Raw genomic sequence first — 24,440 nt, 5'->3', positions numbered from 1 at the left:
TTGCTAGTATGGGATGTCATACAGCTTCATGTCAAAAGAGGCAAACTATCCCTTTAATCAGCCTAAAATGACATCCTTGCTGGTTAGCGACGTCCTGAGATGAGATTAATCTCTAAATAGAAATGATAGACCCTTTGTACTTTCAACATTTCAAAGTTTATTTAAATTTTATTTCATTTTCATACAGTATCAAGTTTCCAACAGTCCCACAGCATAAGATGCAGCATGCAGAAAAAGGAAAAAAAGAAACAAAACAAAACAAAAAAAAACAGTTCTCAAACGTAAATCTTTTCAGATATCCCCACACAAACTAAAAAGAACCCAAGTCCCTCAGAGAAAAAGTAGCACTTACAAACTAAAGCGCGGTCTGAACTATACAGAGAACAGAGAGCCAGAACTGCATTTAACAAATACTTATGTACAAAAGAGAAGAAAAAAACAAAACAAAACAAAAAAACATTTCCCCTTTAAGCCGAGTACAGTGTGTGGCAGTTTGAGACAGGATCAGATATGCAACTTTTACTGGAATCGAAGCATCTCGCTGACCCGGGTAAAATACAAAAAGTTACATGTAGTTCAGTTCATTTGGATTACCTCTCATAATATGTGTACATTTACCAAAGTTTGGCAACATCCATATTGTATACCGTTAAATTCTTAAATATATTAACATCACCATCCATGTGTAAACAAGAGGATTATTTCAAAAAATTGATCTACATGCACAACAAAAAAAATATACTTCCATGTCATGCAAGCACAGGGAGGCCCAAGCCGTGCAGAGCTTTGGGATGGGGGGGGGGGGACAGTATAGCACTCCAGATCTGACTGAAAACTCCTGTTCAAACTAGCAGTCGGCCTCCAAAGACAAAAACAAAAATTTACCCCAATGCTTTGTTTTTTTTGCTGTTTTTTTTTTTTTTTTTTTAATAGCAGGAAGCATTTTTTTCCCTTGAAAAATGAAATTTTGGTTGAATCAGGTTTTTTTTTTAGGGCAGAAAATGAGGTGATTGTGACCGAGTAAAAGAAGAGGGAGAGGAAGCCAACTTTTGAAATGTACACGTTTCCAAATAAAACAGAAAAAGAAAAGAAAAAAACGTCCCTTAAAAACGACAATATTCAGCCTACCCCACTGCACGCCGTTCATGCTAACATGTTAAGATTCTTAAGTGTTGCGTTGAAGATAACGGACCCGTCCTGTACTGCAGCGACACATATTCAGAAGGGTTTGTGTTAAGCGGAGGCAAAGCCTTCTCCTCTTGCTGTAAGATAACATGAGCGCACACCGATTACCTAATATACACATACGGGTTAAAAAATGCTGCCTGCAGATAAGTCTCTTAAACTGCTTTATCCTTGCACAAACAGCGTGTAATCTCACAATTATTCACTCGAGTCTCTGCTCCTCTGTTAAATAAAAGCCTTGAAACACTAATGAGTCCACTACGGTCCGTTAGTGAACGCGGAGCTATTCTCAGCATCGGAGATTGTCTTATGGATGCACGCCGCCGGATGTAAAATGCGCCCCTCAAGAGTAAAACCACATATCTATTTTTCAGCCACATTTTTTTTTTTTTGCTTTTTAAACGTTTTTATTTTTTTTATTTGGAAAGACATTTTCTTGGCATTGATTTATCTACCTATAATTTCATGACTGGAAACAAGGAGAATCTCCAACAATATAAACACATTTTTTTTATGTATAAATAAAACTAGCAATCTCATTACAAAAAGAAAAAAGAAAAAGACATGAGTCGCTTTGCTAAGAGTGACTGGAAGCTTTACTGGTCTGTTCAAACTGCGCCCGAGCCAAAAACGGACAAAAGAGAAAATTGGAAAAAGAAAAATCGGGGGTTTTAAGTCTAACGCGACTCGCAGGTCGTGCAGGTGGAAGCGTCGCACGCCAGGTTGTCCGGCTCGAATGACCGCGGCGATGACGGGTAATAACTTGGACTGGTTTCTGGATATGTTCTGGTTGGCACTTCATACCCTACTTTCTAGTTGCGCTGTAAGTCAAGTGTTAATACACGACACACTTCCCCTCACGAGACAACCATAGATATACTTGTTTTTTTTCTTCTTTATAAAAGACACGAACAAAAAAAAAAAAAAAAACTAAAATAAAATAAATATTAAAAAAAACAATGAACAAAAAAAAGAAAGGAAAAAAAAGAAAGTAAAGATGAAATATGAACAAGCCAACCAGCCTCTTCACGACGCCCTCCTTCCCCCCTTCCTCTCCTCTCATCCAAAAACAGGAGATGCTCTTGCAAATGACAAAAGGATGTCCTTCAGTCTCTTAAAGTGCTACGACCGGGTTATTGAGGATTTACAGTTCAATAACACTTCAAAGTTGGCTTCGCGAGGCCTGTGGTTTTTGAAAGAAAAAGTGGCGTCACAGAGAGATAAGAGATAAAGAGAGAATACTTCCATTGAGTTACACAGAGAGCGTTTTGCCGGACGTCTTGAGCAGATCTTCAGAGATGGTGGAGAAAGCAAGTGTTGAGGGCAAGAAGGGGGATTCAGCAAGCGGAGAGCGCTCACACATCCACCACCATCTTTTTGTGTATATCGAGACCGCCGACCACCTGGAGGAAACGGTGAGGGAGAAGAAAACACACCGGTTAGTCCAGCGTCCATCACGGTCACAGCTGAATGATAACTACAGGTTTAAAGTGCACACGCTTAGGTTTTGTTCAGGAGCTCAAATACAGCTGAATCCAAAGCTGTGGCTTATCACAGGTCTGAAGCCGTGTCTGGAAACCAAATGAATGTTAAACGGGCTAATCCCTGGGCGGCACAGGCCCAATCAGAGATGAACATACCGGTGAGCTCGACAGCCTGAAGTAACCTGGGAGTCTAGGGGGAGCAACAACCTGGTTGATTGCAAGATAGTTAAGAAAAAAAACCTTTTGTGCGCAGAGCACTCGGGCAGGGCGGCGTCGCCATCCCGTGCACACAATCGATTCCTCCATTTGAATCCCGACAGAGATGTGAGCAGAGGAGACGATGACAGACTTTGAACTAAACACGATGTGTGACAACTGCATCAGCCAACCATTGTTTAGTTGCAGCTCATCACTTCATGTAATTATTTCTCTCAGATGAGCTTAAAATCTGCTTTTATTTTTTCACCATTTCATTCTAATTCAATCTAAAGTGTGGGATTAACGTGCCACGCCCCCTTCAGACATCAAGATACACCGGCGTATCCTCGCTCCAGGTGTATTTTAGAACTTTAAACATCCTTCTATATATTCGGCTGTGAATAATTTCTATTAAGCAGAACGTCGGAGGAGCAGGAAGACGGAAGCTGGACCTATAAGATGAGCATCGAGCCTTCAGTAAAGAGAAAACTACGTCACAGCAAATACATACTGATCAAACCTACTATACAAACATCATTCTTTGGACAGATGAAAGTGAGATCAAGCTGAAACAGATTCAGTCTTAACTACACAGGAATACTCCTCAAATCAACACAGAGTCAATCACCTAATCTGAACCCGGTTGACCTACAGACAGAAAGACCAACAAAACAAGCAGCTGAGGAGGCAGAGCAATACAAAGCAAACCCAATCACAGGTGATACACATGATAAATAACACTTTATATAACTATTATATTCATTTGTCCACTTACATTTAAAATCCTGAATAAAAAAAGAGATGGTTTAAGCTGTAACTTCCTCAAATTTGGTTGTGATCAGCCTCAAACTGCACTTCAGTCATTACTCCTTACATCACTGAAATGTGAAATTATTTTTGGTAATTCTAATTACTAATTGTGTGTGAGAGCAGGCTGTGTCATCAGGACATGCTGACCCGGTACGGTAGAAAAAGCACTAAGGATATTAGTGATGGTGACCCGGTACGGTAGAAAAAGCACTAAGGATATTAGTGATGGCTCTGTCCTATTATGTGTCCCGATAAGAGATGATAGAGAACCAGCATGTTCTCCGACGGGGCCAGAAAAGAAGTGTGAACACTCTTTTCTCTCTTACTACTGCCAGCCTTCAAACAAAATCTATTTTCAATCATTGTACTCTGTATTTTTTTTTTTTTTTTTGTCAAAACTGCTCTCAAACGAGAACAGCGGAGAACAAAGAGACGATCGCTTGAAGTTTGAAGTGTTTGAGCTGCGCAGCTTCTCCTGAAAACGAGCTCGCACAAGGACGAAGAGCCATTTTAGTCCAAGGCTCTGGAGATCTACAGTCTGTCAGAGTCAGAAACGGAGCCCTTCATTTCAGAAAAATGTCTCCAGGGTCCAACAAGAGGCAAGTTGGCAGAAGTGACTTTCCAAAAGGAGAACACTCGTTGTGTTGAAAGAACTTTATCTTAAATTAGATTGTGAACACCGTCTACTTTCTATTTACATAACAAGGCCGGTTAATAAATCAGTATGACAGAATCTGGGTTCTGATCAGTGCCATCACACTGCAGATAAGTCTCATCACAGCAGCTACTTGCTGGAGGATTCTGATCCTCCTATGTTAGCAGTGCACGCTCACCGGGCCAATGTTTACAACTCAACAGTGGCGTTTCCAGAGCTTTCTTTCCCCTCTGACCTTTGCCTCCACCACAACAGGCTCCATCAGCAGAAATGTCACCGCCCCCCAAAATACCCCAGGAGGGCCTCGACTTACTGCACAGAACTCTTCAAAGGATATCCTGCCGTCTCCGTCCTTGTCTGCGTTTATAATGGTCTTGTCCACGATCTGCTGGAGCTGCGTGTCCTTCAGGTTGTTGCCTACCATCATCTTCAGCACCTGGAAGAGCTCGCCATTGGAGATGTAGCCGTCCTTGTCCATGTCGTAGATCCTGAAAGCGACTGTGGTGCAGGGGGAAGAGGCGAGGTGTTAGTCACTTTTACAGAAAGCCCAACAACATTACACATCTGCAACAGATTAATCTCCGATGATCCAGCACAGATCTTATTATCATCACCTAATGAAATCAAACTCAAAAGTTGCATCTGAATTGATGTGGCTTGGAAAAAATACCATTTATTCATTGATTTTTCTTTATCTGTCCTTAACAGGTGAATAAAAGCTATTTTTGTGCCCCGGATCAGTGTCCCCTGAGATAATGAGGAGCACACAGGAGGAAAAAACTCAGCCTGCCTGCCTGCTGTTAGTCCCAAAGCATCAAAACATGCAGATATGTTTGGGGGATCAAACTGGAAGCACTCCTTCTGGTTTTAATGAACAAGCAGCTTTACTTACATCGCAGCTTCTGCTCTTTGTCCCCCTTGACACTGAACTGTGAGACTCCCTCGATAAACTCTGAAAAGAGAGGAAAAGTTCAGCAAAACCAGGCTCCGCATCACTAAAACATTCATAAGCTTTGTTATGACTTTGCTTATGAATGTGGAATGACGGCAGCAAATATGAGAACATATAGGCAGTAATGTAGTGATAAGATGAACAGATTTTGTCCTTACTAATCCTATTTCTGAACTGTTTGCTATTCGACACCACTTTGTGTGTGTATATATATATATATATATATATATATATATATATAAAAAAAAATAATCAATTCAACCTCAATCTAAGCAGGTAATGAGGCTCCTGAGATTTAAAATCTGTTTTACAAGTGTGTTCAGGCAGCAGCTCAGGTCAGCGAGAACAACAGACACACAAAGCACTCAGCAAAAAAAATCTAATAATATGCACGACCATAGAATATAAAAATATGTCAGAAAAACTAGATTTGCAGCATACTTCCTCCTTCTTGTTGCACTTCTGTGGAGGTGCGAGACTTTTTATCGGCTCACTGTAAATCAGGTCCGTTGCAGAAGGCAATTGTTAGAGTTGTCGTACTACTGCTGACATACTGTGCCAGCATAGCTGCGGTGCATCAAGAGTTTTTCAGAGTCAAGTACCGGCAGTTCATATTATATCAGCAGGGTTTACTGCATACCTTTAAAGTCCACTTCTCCATTCCCATCTGTGTCGAATATGTCGATGACCCTCTGCACCAGCGGGTTCTGTTGCAGCTCCGGCAGAGACATGAACTCCTCCACGCTGAGTGAGCCAGAGTTATCTAGGTCGAGTTTCTTAAACCTCTTCCCTAGCCTCTTAATCTCATCAGCATCGACTGGACAAAGAGAAAAAAAGAAACAAGAGGGAGAAGATCTGGATGAGACATTTACCCGACGTTCTGTTTGTGAGGCGTGCGGTGCTCAGGTCAACACTGCGCTAACAGCCTTTAACTCAACACCAGCACACGAAGAATAAAGAGAAGTCAGAAAATTCAATTGCACTGTTCATCTGCAGCAACATCAGACAAAGATGGATTAAAAGACGAAACCAGAGGGTGTTCCTGTAAACGTAAATATCTTTGCAAACACCTGAGGGAACTTGTCATAAATTTTCAGAAGCCACCACTTGCATCTAGGTCAAGGACCGCACATCCGGCCTCCACGGGCCCGAGCCAAACAGCTCCAAGCCACAGACCCACACTAACCACAGAACATCTTGTTCTGCTCTTTTCCAGTAAGAGCTGAAACAGGAGCAACTATCGAAAAGAAAAAAAAAGAAAAAGAAAAAGAATGCAAGCATAACAGGAAAACAAACCTGATAAACCTCCCATAGTTCTGCTTCTGACAATCAAAGAGGAAAAAATGAAAAGGAAAAAAACGGGAGAGAAATGAGAGCTGTGGGGATGGTTGGAGGAAAAGGAGTCACCGAGGAGGAATTACAGGGAAGGGCTAGTACAAGGAGCTCAAAGTAACTATTGCAAACTCACAGACTTTGTTGTCTAATGGGGCGCCTCTATCAGAAGGCGTTTGAGTCCTTTGTTCCCCTGCCATCAGAAAAAGCCTCACCTCTCTGGCTGGTAGACTGAGCAATGGTAAGAAGTAATCCAGAAGCAATAACAAAGCCAGTTGTTAATTACTATATAAGCTCATTCACGAACAGTCACATGACCACACTGGCCAACCACAAACTATTACTTTACCTGCTTTAATCTGGGGTCCTTAATGGCATGAGCTATTAATCTTCGCACATTAATAACAGGCTGATAAATTGATGAAGCTTGGCATTCACTTCACTCTGGATCTGATCAAGTCTGCTGACCTCTGCGAGATCACCCAGTTCAGCGACATAACAGGCACCGATAAGACTGAAAAACTGATTAAAACAGCGATGAGTGGAGCAAGAACCTGAAAGTCAAGCTAGATAAAGAACTTGTAAACATCAGATTTAAAATCTGAAAAAATAAGGGGAACTTCAGCCTCTTGGTGGCAAGTTTTAACAGGTCATGCTGGGATTTTTGCAAGCTGACTTCCTAAAACACATTGAATACGCTTCCATACAAGTCACTGCCTTGTGTGAGGACTACAAAAACATGTCTTCCGTTTTCTACCCCTATATTAGACAGCAATCACCCCCATTTAAACACCTAGACTTTAACACACTAATCGAACGAGTTAAAGATTTAAAGTGCAAGCAACACGCTGTTATCCAATCATTTCTCTTCTTATTACATGCAAAGACAGACAGGGAGAGAGACGGATGTGGGTGGTGTTCTGGGTTTCAACACTCAAACACGCTGTGGTCCATCAACTCGATGACTAATCTGAGTGCGAGTGTGGTGGAGGAGGAGGAGGAGCGGAGGAATGAGAGGGTGAGAAAGACAGATTGAGAAGGAGAAAGTTTGGAGGGACGCGGCCACAGTGGCAGACTCATTGTGGTTACAAAACAATGAATCTTAAAGTTGAAATAGGGAAATAACCTGTCCACCAATCACAGCTAAGCTTTGTAAATGGAGAATGGAGAATTTTTTTCTTACATTTTGTGCAAGATTACCTAAAAGAAACTTACACCCTGCACGAAACTTTAGGTTTGATACACCTTTGCAATAATAACAATCTTTTAATGTTTGCCGTCACCATGTGGAAGCTCGTCCACCGCCATGCGAGTACTTTTTGGAGGGGCATAATCCATCTTTTCCATTTCAGCTGCTCTTTTAATTGCCTTTGAGGCTTTGGGAGGACCCTGTCCTGATAACAGTATTCTGATGCTCTTAGAAACCCCTTTTTATGGAGTTAATTCATCATTTAGTGGTTGATTCTCAAGTCAGGTGAACACTAAAATTAAAGCAAAAGTAAGCCAACTTTTTACTTTAATTTTGCTTTAGTTTTAATTAATAAAACCAATTTAAATGTATCCATTTTTGTGCCTGTTTTTGTTATTCCACTGTGTAAAAAAGGGTTTTTGTTGTTTTTAAATCTCTCTGGATATCTTATCAAAATAATCTTATTACACAAAACTTGTTCATGTACACAAGTACATGAAGATATTTGTATTTCTGTACTTAGAATTCAGGGAACCCGATAATTCTGACCAGAACCAGTTCTCTCCTTGCAGCACGTATCTTTATTTGAAATAGAAATGCATTTAGAGAAACATTCTCGTACATTTATGGCAAGAAAACGAGGGACAATGTCCAGTCGAGGAGCATGACATCATGTTTCTTTGTTCTTTTCATGTCTAACATAAAGCAGGCAGCAACTCACTTGATAACAAAGAGAATTTATTGGCTCAAAGGTACGATATCATCACTGTGCTGCACAAACAGACAGTAAAAATAAATGTTGTAACTGCAGGTTGGAGGTGGAAAACAGGGGGGAGAGAGAGAGATAATGTCTGTTCAACTGGCCAGTAAAAATACGTCAACCTTACCGCTCCGAGCTACAGACCCACCCTAACAACAGTGCACGTCCTCTAAAGCCAGACCTGAAATAGTGGCAACTATTAAAAAAGCTGCCCTACAGCAAAGTCACGCCTCACATTTCACAGTGAGAAAAAAGATAAATATAACAGTTCAATATGTCGGTCCTCGGGCAGACAAAAATAAGGACTATCCCAGCTCTCTGCATCGTGGCTCTTCCATAATTTATACATCTGCTAAATGACTACTCTGCGCTGTATGAGCACCTGGTCAATTGAAATCTGAAATAACAGTTTTCGGCCTGTGTATCTGTAGCAAAAAGGGGCCCTTTAGTCTACAATCACCACTTCTCATTCTGCATATCATTTCCATGACATTTGCACATTTATTTCTAATGAGAGGTTACCAGATTAGTTTATTCATACGTACCTGACCAGATCTACATCACACACATTCAAAATCAGATATACACACCACAGGTCATCTGTGCCCGCTGGCCTTGAGTTATCAGAGCCGAGCACACTGGCCGTCCTGTGACACAAAACACTTTCTTATCAGCAGCCTCCTGTTTCCTGTTTCACAGCAGATGACACCAACGTGGCTCATAACAGCCGAGCCTGTAGAGGAGGCTGCAGATGTTGGGTATAGTAGAGTAAATCGAAGCCACGTTCTAGCTTTCAGGGTTTAAGTACAAGACTCAATTCACATGTTATCTACAATTCGGCCTCTTCCTGTAGTTGCCACCCAACCCACATTCTGCAAGAGGGTGCAAAAACCAACAACACAGTACAGCTCAGGGTAGCTTTCCCTTTCTGCTCGCATGCAATTTTAGAAACAAAAATCACTTGTCACTAAATAGCAGTCTGCCAGCTTCAGAGGAATAAATCATGTACCTACGTGTGGGGAGCTCGACTTGAACCACTTTCAAACGCTGTATAGATTAAAAGGCTGAACTATACTAACACCGTCACGCTTCCAACACAGATCAGATTCCTCACGTCAGACAAAAACAAGACCCACCTTAACTCCCACCATAAGAGCAGGTAAGCTCGCAACACTACAGCTACCCGAAGCGTGAAAGACTGGTAAAGTCTTCTTCCAACACTCCTCATCAAGATGATTATCTCATTAAAGATAGATTATTTTTAATATATCACATGTTTGTCTTTTTATGTAACACGTCAGGTATTGATCTAAACTTTTGAGTGGGAGCAATTTTAGAAGAGTCCCTGTCACCTGATTAATATACTGATTTATTTAAGGTATTCAAGAAGCTTCATATGCATCTGAAGCATCAAGCGTGCATTATGCTGCATTACTGCCTGGACTCTGGTACACTTTTTATGGTTAAGAATTGTAACAATACATTAATTTTCTTTTTTTTTTTTTAAACAAAAGACAAAATTTGAATAGTTTAAGTGTAAGAGGAATGACATCTCCTAAATAACTGTCAAACTAATCACTAAAATAATCATTTACCGCAGCCTTACAAAATGCAGAAAAATGCTAGAATATGTACCAAATCTTTATCTTTAAGTGCAGTTCCCAGTCGTGGTTGAAATGTTCTTGTTGTGCTACACTTTCAGGTCAGTGGGATAAGCCGAAGTGCAGATTTACAAACATAACAAACTTTGGTAAGGCCACTGAGCAGGAAACATCTGAACACTGTCCCCAGATCCCTTATTGCTGTCAGGAGCTGTCAAGAGAGTAGGCACATGTATAATTCATGCTAGTTCATGACAGCTTTTTCACAGTGCGAGTCCTCTTCTCAGTCTCAAACCAACAAGTCCAATGTCTGGCAGCATCAGAGACACATGGCGTCCAGCTGAGCCAAATAAAACTCACAATTAAGGCGGTGGCTTTGGTTATTTACAACAGTTAGTTTCACTGACCGATACAACATTTTGCTCTTTTTGCCCAGATTGCAGAATTGCATCAAAGCTGCAGCTTTAGTGGCCAAAAAAATTCATACGGTCTGAGTTGCTCATGCAAACTCATGCAGTACATTAAGCCCCAATTCTTCAACCATTAGCTTTACAAGTACAGGCTTCCTTCCTTCGTTATTGCAGCCAAAATCTGAAACTGTGGTGCAATGACGCAACAAATAAGCTACAAATGAGCCCTGGCTTGCTTACAACAAGTGAACCCAAAACAAAAGAAGAAAAGGGAAAACACAAACAGACTGGCAATAAATTCAAATCCCTGCGCTACAGAAAAGTGTTGGAGGAAAGGAATAACATAATGGATTCAATATTGTGCATTTCCTGTCTGGTTTTGCACAGCTTTCTAGATATAGGACTTGTCGATCCTCCATAACCTCCGGCTTCAAGAAGAAGAGAGGAAGAGGAGAAGATGGGTATGTTCGAACCTCAGTGTCACAGGGCCATCACCTGAATGTTTGCGCCTTTGGCAGCGAACACAACTGCAAAGATGTGGGCGATGTTGCAAACTCATACTCAGATGCATAGCTTATAGATCAAAAGCATGGTTTTATATGCTGTGAAGTTAGCTCGATCATTTCGAGCTCTATAATCACACTCTATAGCATGTTATTGTTTATATACAGAAAGACAAAAGGATTAGAGTATGGGGGGATAAAAAAAACAATGCTTTTCATTGCATAGATTTCCTACATGACAATAATAAATTTGAAAATTTAACGGAGGATTTGATGAGAGGGAAAAAATCCAATGTGAAAGAAATGTTATTCTGAGAGGTCTGCATAGTCACAGGAGCTCCTCACGCTGCTATGCTAATGAGCAGCTCTGAGGGACACCCGATGTAACTGTGAGATGATTATGATAATCTCATATACTCCACTACAGAGCGCGCGCACACACACACACACACACACACACACACACACACACACACTTTCATAAACGCTATACGCACCCTCAACAGTGTTACTAGGCAACTGGAACCCATTTACCCCCCCCCTCCCAAAGTAACACACATAAACAAACACAAGCACACACAAAGAGGAACATTTAAACAACTGCTCATGGGTTTAATGCATGAAAACATACATATGTAGATGTCATCAGCCTGTGTGCACACGGGGGACATGCAGGAGCTTTCTGCATTTTCTGTGTTAGTACATGCGTTTGTCAGTCAGTGAGCCTGAATTCTTACATTACAAATGACAAGAATCTGGAAAATCTCAATTTAAATTGAACCAAAACAAGAATGGCTAAGTTTCACATGAAGATTGATCCAGTTCAATACCAGTGTTTCTTAACTGGTGGCAACAGCCTTTTTTTCTTCCTAAAGCTGCAGTGGCGGGCAGCTAGCTCAGGCTGACCCGTGAACGGAAGTGCAGCTGACACAACTGGCCTCCCCCTCCCCACTTTTGTTTGATTATAAAAACGCAATGTTCCCAAAGATGTCATTAATGAATGTGTCCTCCTAAGCATGCTTAGCCCTCAGACAGTTCACCCTGCACATTAATGGAGACATGTGACTCCATTAACACAGCCAACCTGAACTGAGACAAGCAAGGGAGGGAGTGAGCTAAAATTCAGCTGGCTGAAATCTACAGCCTAAACCCTGCTGTATATAGCTCTCCAAGCAGACAAGATAAGGCATGAGGGTGGGTAAACATGAGAAGGTTACATGCACAGCTCAGTAATTACACTAGTTTGACACATGACACTGTGCCAATTAGCATAATGGGGTTGTAGAGAGTAAATGTGGGTGTAGTATCAATACAGGAAGACCGGCTACAGATGCAAGATAACGACAGAAATCATGGATAAGAGATGTATATTGCATCCAGGGACCTCTGTTATACATTTGCAAAACCAATTGCTTACATAATGTGTAATGATGTGATGTTGGAAAGTTTGGAAAGCAGTGTTATTTAACACAACCTGTACAATCCCTCTAAGAAGCAGGCAAAAGAAAGATAAAAAACACTGTTAGATTACCAACCTTTAAAGGTTCTTCTATTTTTCAGAGAATAACTGTAATTTGAGTAATTCTTTGTCTCTCTTTCTCTCATTAGCCAACGTTAAAGCAGTGCAATACTTTAAAAAAAAAATTGCATCCTTTACATTGCAGGAGCTCCCCTTTCAGACTTTGTTTCCATAGCAGTTTCAGATCTACGAGATTCCTAAAGGTTACATAATAATTTTGCAATAGCTTCAGTCATTGCATAAATTCTGAGAAAAAAATAAGTCATTAATGTGGAACACAGTTGTTCTAATTTGTATCATCTTATAGGGAAGATCCACTCAGACCCATTCACCTATAAGTCTTCCTTAACATTCAGGGTGTTTCTGAAAAACTTAAAGCTGTCCATTTAAAACATTTTATCTCTTAGCCTCTGAGGAAATAAAAAAAACATTTGAGAATATCAACTCTTTCGTTTTAAAAAATATTTAAACATTTTGGTGTCAGATACTCAAGACATTGACTTCATCAGACTTCAAGGCTGCATATGTTCCCTAAAGGTCAAAATGGTTGAACCATTCAGCAGTGAGCCACACCCAGCAGGTTATTGGGGCCACACACTGGAACCGTCTCCAGGGTAGCTACTCATGGGCTGTTCATCCTGTAAAACTGGCCCTAAATGGTGTCGCAATATGCACTAAAGAAACCCTAAAACAGCCCCCTGCAGTGGAAAACCATTTAAATATATCTTAGAATTTCACCACAGCTTGGACATGTGTTCATATCCACTTACAACACAACTGCGAAAGCACGATTCTTTAAATTTGCTCACAGTTTAAATTAATTGTGCTCTGTGGCGAAAAAAAAAAAAATCAAAAGCGAGCAACCAGACTCTCAACTTAAAATCCTGGACTAAATAAAGAGTACACACAAACGCACGCCTTCTCACTCACAATAAGTCTCATCTCATTTAGGCCGCGGGTAAGACGAGGCTGTACAGCTGAGAGAGAGAGAGCATCTACCACTGAGGACAGCTCCAGCACTGTGCATTAGTCTGATTACTCTGACTGCTCTGATAATGTACAGCGTGAACCAAACTGAGGACAAAAGCAGGGCAGAGCATTGATGGTGTATATTTATAGCTGTGCTGTCATCAGAAAACCCCCAACTCACCCCACCGCCCCCACCAACAGAGGCTCTGGCTCCCGCCCTCAGGGAAACCCCTAGCAACAAGGAACTCCAGCAAGCTGCCCGCTGTTTATTTTGGGCAGCCGCAGACAGAGCTGCAATGGTTTCAGGCTCGCTGATGCATTTCTCTGACAGCATCATGTGTTAAGGGGGTTGTGTGTGTGTGTGTGTGTGTGTGTGTGTGTGCGGGAGGGTGAAGTGAGCGTTGCAGAACAGAGTGGGCACGTGCATGCTCTTTAGCAAAGTGTGTACTGCAAAAGGGCATGTGTGTGTGTGTGTGTGTGTGTGTGTGTGTGTGTGTGTGTGTGGAGGTGCATCTCTGTGTGGTTTGCGAGTCTAAATATGCAGGCTGTTACGAGGCGGCCGATAGATTTTGCCTGATAAAGCCAGAAGAGATGAGACGCTGCACTGGCATGTGGCTACATGCCTTTCAAAAGACTCAAACTGACCTTATTTCATAATCAATAACACCAAGGCAAAACACAGAGAGAAAAAAAAAAACTCATACCGATACATCAACAAATAGCTAAGAAGTCTCTGATCTCAGGTTCAGGGGAGTGGGAATCAGACATTGCTGGTTTTTGTCTCATTCGAGGGCAGTATGGTGCAGCTGATTGAATTTCTCCGACCAGCAGGCCAGAGCTAATTTCTTCACAGCTAGTGCCTGCCTGTCCAAACACTTGATGAGCTGAACAGCTGTTCTGTCGGTTCGAGGGTAAGAGACACAGAGGAAGACAGCCAAAGAAAGATCAGGAGAAAAAAAAGAAACAAGAAGTTACACATAGACCCTTCATAGAGTGGTAGTTCTGATCTTAAATGATAAAAAAAAAAAAAAACTCTGCAAACTACGAGGAACAAAAGTCCTTATCGTTTTTATTTCATTTTAATATGCATACATCCAACATGATCACATAACACCAACTTATCCGTTGCTTTCATGACTATTCGGTGTGATTAAAATAAAAAAATTGGCAGTACTATTAGTTGAGCTAACCCTTTTTTATGCTTTCATATATTGTACTTTTATAAATAAAAAGAAAGCAGGAGAGAAGGACAGTTGGGGAGGAGGGATTAAGACAAAGCACACAGTGGTGAACAGGAAGAACAAGCTCGAGATAGAAAAACAAAAACCTCCCCCCACTGTGGTGTCCTGGAAGAAGAGGGATACCCGGAAGGCCCGGAAGGCCAGGCAGGCCAAGGTCCTGTCCCACATGATGGTACAGTAGTACAGTCCAAGAAAGGACAAGCCACAGTGTCCACAACTTTGCTCGCTCTAACAAGATGTGTCACTTTGAATGTGCTGTTGTGCATGTGCGTCTTTTTCGGGTTACTCAACATCCACTATATGAATTATCATAGTTATACTACAGCTACGTGTGGAGTTGCACTAACTCTAACCTACAACGGACAGAAATTACAAATTTGCAAGGGTGTGCTTCACATCAGCCGAGATAAAATAATTTCATCTGCCAATAAAAATGAAACAGAGGCGATGCATTACCTCTGCCTCCTACATACCTTTCAAAACCGAGGCACCTACAATCTCAGCGACCATCTTCAAAGGCTTGATGTAAAATTGACTAATTGTGTGGATGGATGATGAGGTTAATCTAAACAGCGACATGGTCCCTAAAGACCACCTACACATCAGAGGGAGCAGGCCCGGTCTCAGCGCTCATTAAACACACGCAGCAGTGGACCCTTTTTAGTCGAGTTCTTAACAACCTCCAAGTACCAAATTAGCCATTTGCACCAGAGCGAGCTGGTGAGAAATCTGCATCCCTGAGGACTTTTCAGTAACACGGGGCTGAATGTCTCAGCGTTCATGTATCATCAGGTAGGGAAGGTGAAGGAGGTCAACAAAGAAATGTGAGTCACGTCCTCAGCTCTCCCCCTCCTCCTGAACTCAGCAGCTCAAAGATGTCTACTTGGCAGACATCTTGTAAACATGACCAAGAAAATACGTCTGAGGACATCTTCACAACACTCAAACATGTAAAAAAAACAATGATCATAGATGCTAATACGTCTAATATGTTAATATATCAATCAATCACATTGATATAAAAATATGTAAACAAAATGCAGACACCGAGCAGAGCTGCTCGCTGATGTCCAGCATCATAAATACAACATATGACGACATCCAATAATATTAAAATTTAACAGGGTTGTTTCTCATTGAAGTCATTATCAAAACTGGATAACTCATCAGGAGTTCAAAATAATCAGCTCAACCCCAGATAAATTGCTAATTAGAAAATAATGTTTAATACTAACAATGACAACAATACAATCAATCAAGCTCTGATACTTACAATGTGAGCACATCTCCAGGGGGTAACTGGCTTCATTTCCCTGAGAAAGAGAAGAGGCAGATGTTTTAGTACAAGTTACATACAGCTACAGCAACCTCATAAAGGACATATGATTCATTTCACCCAAGACCAGAAGTCATTTCTATTGAATATAAGCGGACAAAGATGAAAAATTGTCTAATTTAAAACTGATTATTGTTGGAGATAGTGCCGCTGTTGCATCCGAGTGAAACTCGTCGTGTTAGATGTAAAACTGTCTCAGAAATCAGACAAAATTGTGCTTTCTCACATACAACTCTCAGTTTTATTTCTGAGGCTGCACACTGGAAGTTTTAACTCTCAGAAATAGAGGGCAGATACTGGGAGGGAGGCAGGGGTAACTGACGCAGAGACTTTGCCTCTTTTACACCACAAGTACCACTTTTTTTTTCTTTAAAATGTGGGCACACCTACTAACACAAACAGTTTCAGGAAATGCATCAAGGTCATTTTCATAAATGTTATTAATTTCTAGCTTCAATATTTTCCCTTGAACAAGGTGCTTCCTCTTGCACCAGAGTCTCTTAATTAACAGCTGTGGTGAACATGGGACTCATCTTCGTACCACATATTTGCATTTAAACACATCTGGGTTGCAATGATTACAGAAACAGGCTGTTGATGCAAAGTGTCCACATTCAAAGGAGTACAGAAGCAAAAACAGAGAAACAGATTGTGCCAATACATCTTTCCAAGCAGAAAGTATGACTGTAACAATAACACTGTTACGTATTATAGATTTGGCAAAAGATGTGAAAGTAGACAAAACTGCCAATATAAATATGTAATAAATAAGCTTAATATACATTCATATGAATGCTTTTATACAATTATCCAGATTTAATTAGTCAAAAGATATTTACACTAATATTTGGTGCAGGATTTACTTATTAAAGAAATTTCAAAGTTTAAATGAATAAATACATGCTGTCCTCTCTTTGTATAGTTTACCATTTTCTATCAAATGTTGCTAATAATCATTTAGCAATACGTTTTAAACTAAATCAGCTCTTTAGATTAACGATGCCATCCTGAGACACTGCACAGCGGTGTGTGCGTTTCTGCCAAATAATGTTCAGCAGTCATATCCGCATCCCGTCCCATCCAACACTGCAGTGTCCACTGAGCCTCAGTCTGATCGCTGGCAGAGCGAGGCTGAACAGTCACGTGGGAGAGAGAGGTGGGGGTGATGGAAAGGGGATCCTCCAGCAGAGGGAGAGATGCCACGAGCCATCGACCAGATTTGTTTTGCAGCTTTGTCAAGGAATGCCAAACTGAGACTACGGTTGGCAAACCGGACCAGCAAACAGGTGGTTTGCTCAGTTTGAGCTTTCAGGGACGGGTGGTAAACGTTCTGTACAACATCAGCTATCCACTTCAAAGCCACATTAAGAAAGTCGGACAGCAAACCTCTTTGTGTAGAATTCTTTTATCAAAAGATACTGAGTCAGGATATCTTTCAAATAAAGCTCACAGGGGCAGACTTTTTTCAGCCAAGGCTGCATTCACGATCAAGTGACAAAATGCTGTATCGGTTTCTTTGAGAAAATATTCAACAAGAAAAGATGTTTTGGGTCAAATCTTTGTCTACAAAGATTAGAGCGACGGATCGCTGTCAGACAAAGAAGAAAGTGACAGATCAGTGGACGGCGAGTGCGGTGGGTTGGGGGGTGCAAGTGGGTGTGGAAGGGGCTGCAGGGGTGGTCTGAATCCTGCTGGAAACAAATAATGATGACTGGGTTTTTTACTGTAAATTGTGTGATCACAGACGTCGCTACACAGTGATGCCATCACATAAAAATAAGGTGTTTAAATTCACAACCATCATCAATATTTTTCACATTTACAGCATCCCCCTCATCTCTAACCACTTTAAAGCTTCAGTCTTTGAATTTTTGTCAAAAATGTTGGGATTTCTTAAAAAAAAAGAAACAAACAAACCCGGTGTTTAAAGCGTTAATCCATAATAATAAGTGGCATAAAAACTCTGAGCTCAACTACTTAACTGGTTGCCAAGCCTATAAGAAGGAGAAAGTGTTGTAAGTCAAATAAAATTGTTAAATCAACGAACTTTTTGCTCCCAGCCCTCACAAAGCCAGTGCTAGTTATGTCATCAACTGGCTCATCGTGCTGCCGCGGAGTAGCAGACCTGCCACACAGAAGTCGTGGTATTTTAAGAGCAGCGAGGAGAAAGAGGTGACACAGGATTAGCCAGGAGAGCGCCTTAGCATTTGACACCATATCAGGAGAGCAGAGTCAGCCACTAGTGCAGCGATCAGTGCTGGACGAGTACACGGTTTTCCTCTCTGAAACAAGTTGACAGTGACTGGCCGCTGCTGCTTTAAGGGATTGAATTCCAGTGTAGCCCAATGCATGGCGTACAGCTCAACCATTATTGGGGTTGGGTGTCTCATCGCCTGTGTTGCTCGGTAATAGTGACAATGTGATCCTTTATTGATCCCAACAGAGAGACGTCCTTTCATTTAATCTGCTATGCGTGGCTCAGTGAGCTACAAAGCAGCATGTTATGATGTCCACCCCGCAACCTCAGACTTCTTATCACACACTAAATTAAACGTATTAGTGCCCTGAGTTCTTACACACTTATGGGTAATTTGATTTTACATTTGAATTGTTCTATTACACGTGAGCCCTCACCACAAACGAGCATCTAGAGAAGCTAGATATCAAACTTTTTTTGACTCGTGAGCTCACATTTTAGTCAAAAATGAACAATTCATCCATGAAAAACTAAAAAAAAATAATAAAAATAAAAATTTAAAAAACCACCCATGAAGGAACACTTTCAAGTTAAACGCTTCATTTTAAAGTACAACGCACCAACAGTAATTGAAAGACTTGATAACTTGTGAAACATAATGAAGGTTAAATAAGTGCATATTCTTGACTTCATTCCTGACATTAACTCTTGGTTAAGTGCTGGTTGCAGGGTCTCTGAAGGTAAATAGACTTAAGGCAAAGTAGATTTGGTTTCGGGGATTACAGGTTAATCAACTAAGGCCTTAGGTCCCATCTGTGGACACCATGGGGTCATGAGTAACTCTTGCCGTGTCTTTCTGTCGAAAATCACTTCCTGCTGCTCTTGTTGAGCTGTCTCTTTAGACACCAATGGTGCAAAACAAATGGGATGCTTCCAAAAGAAAAGGAGATGCATGAAATAAAAGCAGCGTCTTGCATACACAGAGAGAGAAACAGAGACAGAAAAAGAGGGACTCGTGTCTGCACATCAATAATGCATGCTTCATTCAGAATCAATTAGACCATAGCACACAAAACACGTTTTGCATAATGAAGAGTCTGGCAAAGTGGCTGGTTCAGTAGCAACACTGCGGCCGACCCAAAAACCTGGATAATAACAGACCTGCGCAACTTCAAAAGATGAAAGACGGAGGAGTACAGTACATGCTGCTGCGGACTGGGAGAGATTTCTGAAATATTTGTATTTTCTTTTAGCTCTAGAATAAATCAAAAAAATAATAATTAGAGCAAATTTCTTTAATTTTATTCCTCCCTACACACTCGTCATACAGCAAGTTGCACATGCAGACAAACGTTATTTGTTCATCTCGAAACATTGTTTTGATGAAACTTGAGTTGCAGCTTATTGTTTTATGCGTCTTTTATGTTGGAACACTGTTTTTACTCAAGAACGTCTGATGTGGAGCAGGTGTAGATGCCTTTATGCTTTGAAACACACTTGATGCGAGCCGTCCCGCTGATCATCTGTGTTCATTTGACCAACACAGAATCAGATATATCAGAGACCGATTCCTTCTCTAGCCAAACAATCTGGACATCACCCAATAGAACTACAACCTTTTACTCTTCTAAAAACAGGTGTGAGCCCTTAACCACTCAACAATTAGGAGATGTGGTGGTTCTAATGTGTTCTGGCAGACTTCTGCCGGTCTGGATTGGATCCACTTGCATCCTTTGGGTGAAGGGTTACTGTAAACCAATACAAAGTTGTACCGTCTGATCACTTTTATCCTATGACGAAACCTTTCCATCTTCAGAATGGTAATGCCCCCATATAAAGGGCAAAAGGGGGTCACTTATTGATTTCATGAGGATGGAAATGATGTGAATTATATTCTGTGGGTGGGGCTGCCCCCCTTTCTCAGCCGTTGCCTTGCTAAGACACCTTGTGTTGCTTCTTCCTTTAACACACTTCAGGTGTAGGGAAATCTAACAAATTAAAACATCTAGGAAAATTCTCCAAATGCACTACTGACTTTTGGTAAAAACACGGCACATAATGTAGACATTTACGCTGTGGCGCTTTCTGACTAGAGGCGTCTGGAGCAGAAGTGACTTGCATAAATCCTGAAAATGAATGAACACTGCAGTGTCTGCAGCAAAGACAAATTGGCATTTGGTAGAAACTGCAAGAAAAGGCATCCATCACTCCCTTAATTCTATCCGTGGTGCCACAGATATTGTGCACAACACCAAATGTCTACATTTCCTGCATTGTTTGTGTGAGAAAAACATTTGTGTCGGCCTCAGGATTTCAGCCCCAAACCGGCAAAGCAGAGTGTCTCCCCAAAGCATGAAGTGCACTGCACCTGTTCCACTATATTTACAGATTCAGACTGCCCCAAACTGTAGTGAATTACACATTGACCTGAGGTGCGACAGGAGCTGGACGTAGTCATGTTGTTTCTTGTGTTATCAGACAACAAAAACAAAACATTTAATTTTCTGCATGACTGTTTAAGATAAAAGATGAGATAAAAATAGCCCCACGCTTTATATCGTTAATGCCAAACCTGTACAAGCTTCGCATCCCAATAACTTTACATGTTCTCCTACACACTTAAAGCTACAGAGTTAACAAGGTGTTTACATTAAAGTGGGTAAACGTCCTTCTGCCACCAGCCTCCGCCCCTCTTACCCAAAAAATGTCTGGAAATCTATCACGTCTGAAGAGCTGCCACATCAGTGGCGACATTAAGAATCTCTGCTTAAAAGCTTCAACTGTCGTCTAAGAACTGCTGCCACAAATTGAATTACATTTTAAACCACAAGCGTGCAACTTAATAATACTGAATATTTCAGTGAAGGACTGAGCAAAATAGGTGTTCTTAAGAAACTAGAAGGCCATCTGAAGATAAAGAGCTTTAGTGTGTGTGTGTGTGTGTGTGTGTGTGTGTGTGTATGCACACCAGGAATCAATTAAAATAATATTCCATTCCAACATCAGGCAAGCTGGAGCAAGTTTTCAACACAATGCATGTTAGAGCCACATTATTTTTGTGTTTGCGTGCGTTCAAGTCAATTATCTTCTATGTTTTTCCTCAATGCTTCGCTTGCTTTGTTCTAGAATCACAAGGCCGCTCCCGCCCTCCACACGATTGCGTCTGAATATATCGAGCACGCCATAAGACTAGGCTTTATATCAAACCCCACCGGAGTCACAGTATACTGCAGAGCAGAGGCTGGTCTTTAAACAGATTTCACCCCTGCATTTGTTTTTGCCAAACTCTGTGCAGCAGGCAGAGCCCAGAGAAATAACCCACTCCACATTACAGGTTTAACACAAGTCCTACGAGTTAGCAGTCATCCCTCAAACTTCACTTAATCTTATTTTGCAATATTGCCTGTGTTGACCGTTTTTATTTCTGTTCTCTGTGCGGAGGCATGTGTGTCTCTGTGCATGTGTCGAGAATGTGCAGCAGATTTAGGAGTCAAAGGTAAATATGAAAATAATTACCAGAATCTCAGCTGCCTGAAGGAACTCCAGCAGGGCTAATCCTCTCAACCTTTTCTATCCCTGGCTTGGGCTTGTCTACAAAGGGGTTTAAAGGCCTCATAAAGCTATGTATACTAACAATGCCTCAATCGTCTGATGAGTTAACCTAGTGGAGATAAAGCTGTACTGTATTTACAAAGTACTGAGAGCATGAGAAGATTTGTTTATAAAGAACTCGACTCTAGACCTTCGCACAGAGGGAATATGGTTTCTGTGTCACCAGCAGACACAGCAACAGACTAACAAAGGGTTTAGCGTCATCATTGCTGCTCAATTTTTTTAAGAAAATTAAAGTAAAAATCAAACAAGAGTTTTATATTATACAGCATGTAAGCTAATGCCATGAAAAGACTTGTTTTCTTATATATAGTCATCACAGACCGGCTCGTTGGGCCACTACATAAAATGGAGTTTTGAAAAGAAAAGTTTTTACTGGAAAACTACCCGTTTTAAAAAAGAAATCTAAGCAAAACAGCACAAAAAGGGGTACTGTGACCAAAGGAAATAAGAGCGATGATCTCTCTGCAAGCTGCACCAGACGTGCCTCATATCCACACCTTCACAGGTGCAGCCAATGAAGCCAATTAGGAAATTAAGTCCACGCTTCACACAAAGGTCTTGTCCACACAAACAGGGCACTTATTGTCAACATACCAACACAGTTTTTTCCCTTTGCTAACAAATATCTATCAAAAGGGAGAACAAAAAATCTATATATTCTAACAAATATGTTACTTGCAGAATCTACTGAAGAGTTAAGGTGTCAGAATGAGGAATGCGGGTCGTTGCTATACTAAATGCTCCGTAACAAAACACAGAATCAGCTGCCGACGTTGTCGATTTGGGACCAAACCCAATCAGACCTCGAGCTCCCAGAGGTTGTTGCTGCAGAGCGGAGAATTTTCTCTGTCATCTTTGAGCTTCGCCTGCACATTAAGGGGAAAACAACTGTAATAAGATCCGTTGGTGCTGTCGGAGAAGTTGCCAACTGAACTGTCTAGCAGGTGTGTGTCTGTTTGTGTGGGGGGATAAAGCATGACAGCAAATGTCTTTGGATTGTCAACGTAAGTGGTTTGCAAAATAATAGGTGAAGTGGTACAACTTGTGCCCTGTTTACACACGATTATCTGTCAGTGTAGAGCTTTTCTGGGCATGTTTTACGTTTCTGGATAAAAAGATTCTCCTAAACTGTGCTCTGTGGACGTGATTTTATTCCAACAGGAGGAAAAAACGTGCACACTCATGTATGTGTGGAATATTGCACTGCCTCCGTAGGGCCAGAGTTCATGTGCTGAGGGGTTTAACTGAATGTACAACGTTTCCTTTTAAAAACAAGTACAAAGAATTGAAAGTGACTGGGACCAGCTCTGTGGTTTAGAGCTAAAAAATGTAACTGGATGAATATATTCACTACAAATTTTATAACACAGACCAAAAACATCACTGCTGTTAGGTTGGTTCGTGCAGGATTTATGTTTTAAATAACAATTCAGCCGTGACATCAAATGAAGCATCAACTATTAATAACTTTTATAGTTTCTTCCTCATGATACTGGAGCTTCTCTCGCCGTCTCTGGACATCTAATATTAACCAGCTACCGGTTATAAGACAGATATCTGTACAAATCAAATTCAACAGAAGGGAATTAATGTGCCGTATATCCCTTTTTACGCAGCAGATTATAGGCCCTTAACCTTTTTCTTTTTATTTCACACCAGATATTAGGGTAAACTTTACTTTCCTCACAAACCTTCAACTTAAAAAAAAAGTGCAGAATTTGTGATTTTGCAAATTTAACACATTGACTCCCAAGTCACGTAAAACTACGTTTTTACTGCCCATGCGTTGGCTCCCAAATGGTAAAAATACGTTTTTTTTTAATGGATTCTGAATCTATACATTCTAATGCACATTCTGTGTGATTTTTGTAATTATGTGATGAACTGACATAGATGGCAGTCAAAAACTGGTGTCATCATCTGGACATTTTGATCATTACGCCAATGGCTTTGCGTCAACTCAAGAACAATTTTGATAACGCTGCATTGATTGTTGTGCATTTCCGCATTTTGTCCAATCGCACGTGTCGGTTTCCAGAGGGTGGCTGTAAAGTAACATAAACAAACAACAAGAAGGAGAAGAAGACACGCGACAAGTCTAAGGAGGCGGTCTTATGAACAGGTTAGCTTTGCAACATGCGACACGACGCAAATCCTCTGGCCCGGATATGTAAGTATCTAAAGTGCGACAGGCTGAAAGAGCGCACCTTTCACAAAAGCCCCGATATCTCAGTTTGTTGTTGATTTTGGAGGATACCCACCTTGGTTTAGCTAAGGATAGCTCGCTAATGGCGGCACCTAGAGACACGCAGTTTTGACCCACAAAGAGTTTAAAGTCTCAGCTTTCAAACGAGCCATAACATGTTTCAGTGGCCCTATCACATAATATGCTGTGACTGTACAAAAAACGTCAAAAAAATGGTTTAGAACGCTGGGATTCTACGACATAATTCCGTAAACACCGCCGGTATTCAATGTGTTAAA

General features: G+C 41.0%; 1 protein-coding gene across 1 annotated transcript in view; it reads right to left on the bottom strand.

The window, feature by feature from the left end:
- Positions 1–133: 133 nt before the first annotated feature.
- LOC142396929 (calcineurin subunit B type 1) overlaps positions 134–24,440 on the bottom strand; it is a 29,378-nt gene continuing 5,071 nt past the window's right edge. The window contains exons 2-6 of the mRNA XM_075480179.1: positions 16,082–16,121; positions 5,925–6,101; positions 5,225–5,284; positions 4,646–4,830; positions 134–2,588 (exon numbers count right to left, since the gene is read on the bottom strand). Coding sequence (XP_075336294.1) covers positions 2,541–2,588; positions 4,646–4,830; positions 5,225–5,284; positions 5,925–6,101; positions 16,082–16,121 — 510 coding nt within the window. The 3' untranslated portion in view covers positions 134–2,540. The remainder of the gene's footprint in view (positions 2,589–4,645; positions 4,831–5,224; positions 5,285–5,924; positions 6,102–16,081; positions 16,122–24,440) is intronic.

Source organism: Odontesthes bonariensis, chromosome 2, assembly GCF_027942865.1.
Source record: "Odontesthes bonariensis isolate fOdoBon6 chromosome 2, fOdoBon6.hap1, whole genome shotgun sequence".
Taxonomy (NCBI): domain Eukaryota; kingdom Metazoa; phylum Chordata; class Actinopteri; order Atheriniformes; family Atherinopsidae; genus Odontesthes; species Odontesthes bonariensis.
The sequence above is the reverse complement of the archived record's forward strand: the minus strand, read 5'-3'. Positions and strand labels throughout refer to the sequence as shown.